Consider the following 5,036-nt stretch of genomic DNA (forward strand, 5'->3'; position numbering starts at 1 on the left):
TAATGTGTTTTATCTTGCAGCATTTTCCACTTCTTGTAATACAAGCTTCTGTCTGTTTTCAGCTTGAAGGGTTTCAAGCTTTTGTTTCTTACATTCCATTTCTTGTAAGACTTTCAGTGTGGCTTCAGTTGCAGCTAGTTCTGCTGCTGCTTCTTGTTTCTTTGCAGATAACCTGCTTGAGTGACTTGATACTTTGCTTGAGTGACTTGATCTTTTGCTTGAACTAGACTTCTGAGATGCTGCAGTTAAGAAAACAGAGCCAGTCTCAGTCCAATGTGTTGGTCCTTTATGAGAGCCTTGACCTTCATCTTTCTCTTCGAGACAATTCCATGCATATTCCACAATCTGTTCTGAGATGGCATGGCAAGTGTTTACTCGGTGATGGGTCTCTCCATCAGGAACAATTAATTTGCGCAAGTCTTCATAAACTTGTTTCACATCTGTTGAAGAACAGCGAATCTTACTCATGTGTTCTTGTAAGACTTCACTGGAGGGACTTCCACTGAGTGCTTTCTTAGCCTCCTTAACAAGCACCTTCCAGTTGTCATAAACAATTGTAAAAATGATGGTAAAGCTGTTTAGATTTGTCATCATAGAGTTTTTGACCTTTTTCAGTAAGCTTTCTGGTTCTCTGGCTTCTTCGTAATCCTTGTTCTGCAGCAGCTTGGGTCTCTGTTAGTGGGTCGGTGTCTAAAGGTTCATTATCAGGGTTTTTAGACTGCTGCTGTAACTCTACAGCTTCACCATTACTGTCTAGATCCTGCTTATTAGCTTCTTGGTCAGCCATTTTCAGTATTGTTTGACTTGTTCTTGTTTAGTTGCTTAAACTTAAATTAAATTAGTTTAATTAACTAGCTTATCTTAAATGTTAGCAGTTATCTTATATTTTAAATTACAGTAATAATGAAATGAAGTTAGCCTTATTAACTTGCAATGAAACAGAAAACGCCTCCTTTTAACACTTAGTAAATTATAGTTAAGGGAATAGATTAGCTCTTTAAATGTTATTGACACTTCAAAAAACTAACTTAAGTAAATAGTTATGTTGAAATCAGCAAAAAAATGTAACCTAGAAACATGTAAGTCAACTAATACATTTCACCTTTAAACACGTATAGCACCTTTAAATGTCGGTGCACTTCAAAATTGCTTATTTGTAAATTACTATGTTGGAATCAATAAAGACTTTAACTTAGAAATATGTACATAACACCAGACCACTTTGCCCTTTTAGCACTTGTAGAGTCCCTTCAAGCTGGTGAGGTTATTCCACTTCTTAACATTTAACTTGTTTTAAATGTGTTACTTCTTGTTGGCGTAACCACAAAATGCTCCTGAACTCTGTTTGCCACTTGCAAGGACTGGAGGTGTATGCACAGCCTTATCTGCTCGATGCTACAGCACGAAAAAACTTCACAAAACGATTGCAGCTCCGGCGACGCCAGACGCAGATCTCCATCTCCTGGAGCAGGCTTAGCTACACTGGCTAATCAAAGGAGTACTTTCAGTGAAAGACTCATTCCTCCAAAATGCATGACAGAGTGCCACAGGAGGTCATTCCTGACCGTGGCCTTCAAACTTTTCAACCTCTCCCTCAGAGGCTCAGATATTCAAAAGACAATGCACTATTCAATACTGCACCTGTGTAATAATTCGATCATACTACATCCATCCACACTATACCTAGGTTCAATAATTACATAATATAGCTATTCAATACCTCACTCAGTGTGCAATACTAGTGTAATAATTCTACGTATCATAGCCATTATTTACTATTTACTTATTTATGTACAATAACTGTAACATTAACTGTGCAATAACTTTCTTTATTCCATCTGCATGGCTAATTTTCCTTCCACATGGCTATTTATGTGCAGTATGTATGGTTGACATTTTAGAAAGTTCTATATGTTTTTACATGTATAATTTTTATATATTTTTACATATTCGACATGTTTTACATATCTTAGATTAGATTAGAGATTAGATTAGATAGAACTTTATTGATCTGTTTAATATTGTAATTTATTTTATCTATTTGAGTGTGAACAAGTGCAGACATTTTCAATTTTCCCTCAAGATTATTATAGTATTTCTGATTCTGATTCAGGTAATGTTGGGGGAAGGAAGGAAGGAAGGAAGGAAGATAATAAATAAATAAATAAATAAATAAATAAAAATTTATATACATTGCCCAGCCTTGTTGAAAAATACCGTATTGGCCCGAATATAAGACGACCCTGAATGTAAGACGACCCCCCCTTTTCCAAGTTCATCTTTGGGGAAAAAGTTTTTTGAAGACCAAATGTTCATTCATATGAAGCGTATTTATTTCAAAATTCTGTTTAAAATTAGAGGCTTTTGTTTTTCACATTTAAATAGAGGTCATTTCAGTCTCATTTCCGTGAACACTTTTCATAGAAGTAAAAAAAGAGGCTAAACTGCAGGCTACTAGACAAGCCAAATTAAAACATTTAAATTGCATTAATTCAACAAATTTGTCAGGTTTAGATTGAAAGTTCATCAACTTCAGAATGTCAATGCATTAACTTCCCACAGCCTACGGGTATATGGAATAAATTTGCAGACCAGTGCAAATGCTTTAAACAATGCATTAAACAATACATTAAGGTTTACAATAATAAACAACTGAAACAATGGAAAGGGTAGTTTGCTAAATTACAGCTACTCAGCACAGAGATCCTCAGCCTCACTTTGCTCACTCTCACTGTCCTCACTTTCACTTTCGTTTTTGGCGGCATTTTGTCTAGTCCGCGAATTTAAGACGACCCCCCTTTTTAAGAGCTATTTTTTACAACAAAAACACCGTCTTATATTCGAGCCAATACGGTAAATGGAAAAGATGTCATCCTGAAGGAAGAATATATTGCTCCAAAATCTCAATATACTTTTCTGCATTAATGTTGCCATCACAGAAGTGTAAGTTACCTTTTCCAAGAGCACTGACACAACCCCATACCATTTTAGACCTGGCTTTTGGACTTGTTGCTGGTAACAGTCTGGGTAGTCCTTTTCATTTTTGGTCCAGAGCACACAGCAGCCATTTCTTACAAAGAAAGACCTGGAATATAAGGCTTCCTTTTTGCACAGTAAAGATTTAACTGCCATTTTTGGATGTAACTCCATATTGTAGTGCTTCACAAAGATTTGCCAAAGTAACCCCAAGCCCATGTGGTTATATCACCTATAGATGAATGACAGTTCTTGATGCAGTGCCATCTGAAGGATCACAGATCATGGGTGTTCAGCTCAGGCTTGCGTCTTTGCCCAATATGTACTCAAATTCCTCCACACTCCTTGAATTATTTAATGATATTATGCACTGTAGAGGGTGATATGTACAAAATCATTTGTATTTTATTTGAGGAGCATTGTTTATAAACATTTCAATAATTTTCTCAAGCATTTGTCAAGATTTTCAGCCTACCTTTGCTCCTCAAAGACTAGGCCTTTCCTGGATACTGCTTTTGTACCAGATCATGATTACAACCACCTGTTGACATCAGCTGTTTCAACTAACATCATTATTTAATTGTTTTGCTCTTTAATTGCCCTAAATTGCCCATATCCTTTTTTTTTAATGTATTGCAGGGCTGAAATGCAGGAATGTATGCATATTCACAAATGAAATGCTATTGACCAGACAAAACATGAAATATACAGTATTGGTTTCATTCTGTCTGTAAAGAAATACAAGTGAAAGTGAACCACACACATTCCTGTTTTTTTTTTGTTTGTTTTTTGTTTTACTGTGTATGCTTTGTGGGTCCGTGAGCCTTTACTCACTCTTAATGTAAATGTAAAATAAGTAAAAGCAGCATATTTACCCTCACATTATTCTTTGGTTGGTCCAACTTGAGACATAATTCTCAGTATTTTTTTTCTGATCTCTTTGGTGCTAAAAGAATATATAAAAGGATTTACTAAGGATGGACCAAGAATTGTGCAAATCCTGAATCCGTTTCGTTCTTCTATTGTGAGAACTACACCAGTCCTAGTTAAAATGTTTATAACAAAAGTCGGGCTATAATAGCACACTACAACTATCAAATGACTAAAGCATGTATTAAACACTTTTTTCTTGCTACCCTTTGAGGTCATTTTGAAAACAACTATGAATATCATTATATAAGATCCAAAGATAAAACTGAATGTTCCAAACAGCAGAAAAAAACTTAAAATTGCCATCAGATCAAAATATGGGTTAGGATCTACACAAGTGGCCCTGACAACAGATCCATAGTCACAAAACAGGAATTTAAGTGTTGTGTAACAAACTGGTAGTGGAAGAACAGTTCCAGGCACAACAGCTATTGTCGCAGAACCAAGAATCCACAGCAAGAAAGTGAGAATAATAGAACGTACATTTGTCAGAATTGAATGGTAGCGCAGTGGCTTGATTATGGCAAGTAATCGGTCAAAAGCCATGACAGAAATAGTAAACACCTCCATTACAAAGCCTAAACCAAACACACATAACTGAGTCATGCATGATGCATAAGATATGGTTTTAAATCCAGCTAAAAGGTTCCTTATCATTGTTGGACATGAGCATGTACAGTAGAGCATGTCTGCAATTGCTAAATTGCAGATAAAGAGGTACATTGGCTGGTGCAGACGTTTATCCATGATAATGAAGCATATGTTTGTCAGATTCCCAAGCATTACAAGAATGTATACAGTAAGTATGACAATTCCAAGTATCATTGGTTTTGCAAAGTGGTCAAATCCTGTGATAACAAATTCACTGATTGTTTTTCTGGAAACATTTTGAGCCATGTTCACCTCTGCTTAGTTGTTATTTAAAAATAGTTATTTAAAAATATTTTCTTCAATAAAGAATTATCAATCTGTCCAGGAGTCTTTCAAATTGCTTTGTAAAGTATCTCTGTTATTCCAAAATACTTAAAGTGACACAATAATAGGACTTCAAGTGAGACTGGAACTGAACTTCCAGTCATACAGTGCTATGGAGTTCTTCTATGCTACCATGCTGTATAAGGCATCCAATC

At 35.6% G+C, this 5,036-nt stretch overlaps 1 protein-coding gene across 1 annotated transcript; it reads right to left on the bottom strand.

The window, feature by feature from the left end:
- Positions 1-3,858: 3,858 nt before the first annotated feature.
- On the bottom strand, positions 3,859-4,803 carry LOC132901209 (olfactory receptor 6N1-like). The gene has a single exon (XM_060943544.1). It carries the CDS (start codon positions 4,801-4,803, stop codon positions 3,859-3,861), a length of 945 nt encoding a protein of 314 aa, XP_060799527.1.
- Positions 4,804-5,036: the final 233 nt, after the last annotated feature.

Source organism: Neoarius graeffei, chromosome 17, assembly GCF_027579695.1.
Source record: "Neoarius graeffei isolate fNeoGra1 chromosome 17, fNeoGra1.pri, whole genome shotgun sequence".
NCBI classification, from domain to species: domain Eukaryota; kingdom Metazoa; phylum Chordata; class Actinopteri; order Siluriformes; family Ariidae; genus Neoarius; species Neoarius graeffei.

Bases quoted from the DNA above. Each gene is read 5' to 3' on its own strand.
- LOC132901209 (XM_060943544.1), bottom strand. From the start codon at position 4,803: ATGGCTCAAAATGTTTCCAGAAAAACAATCAGTGAATTTGTTATCACA.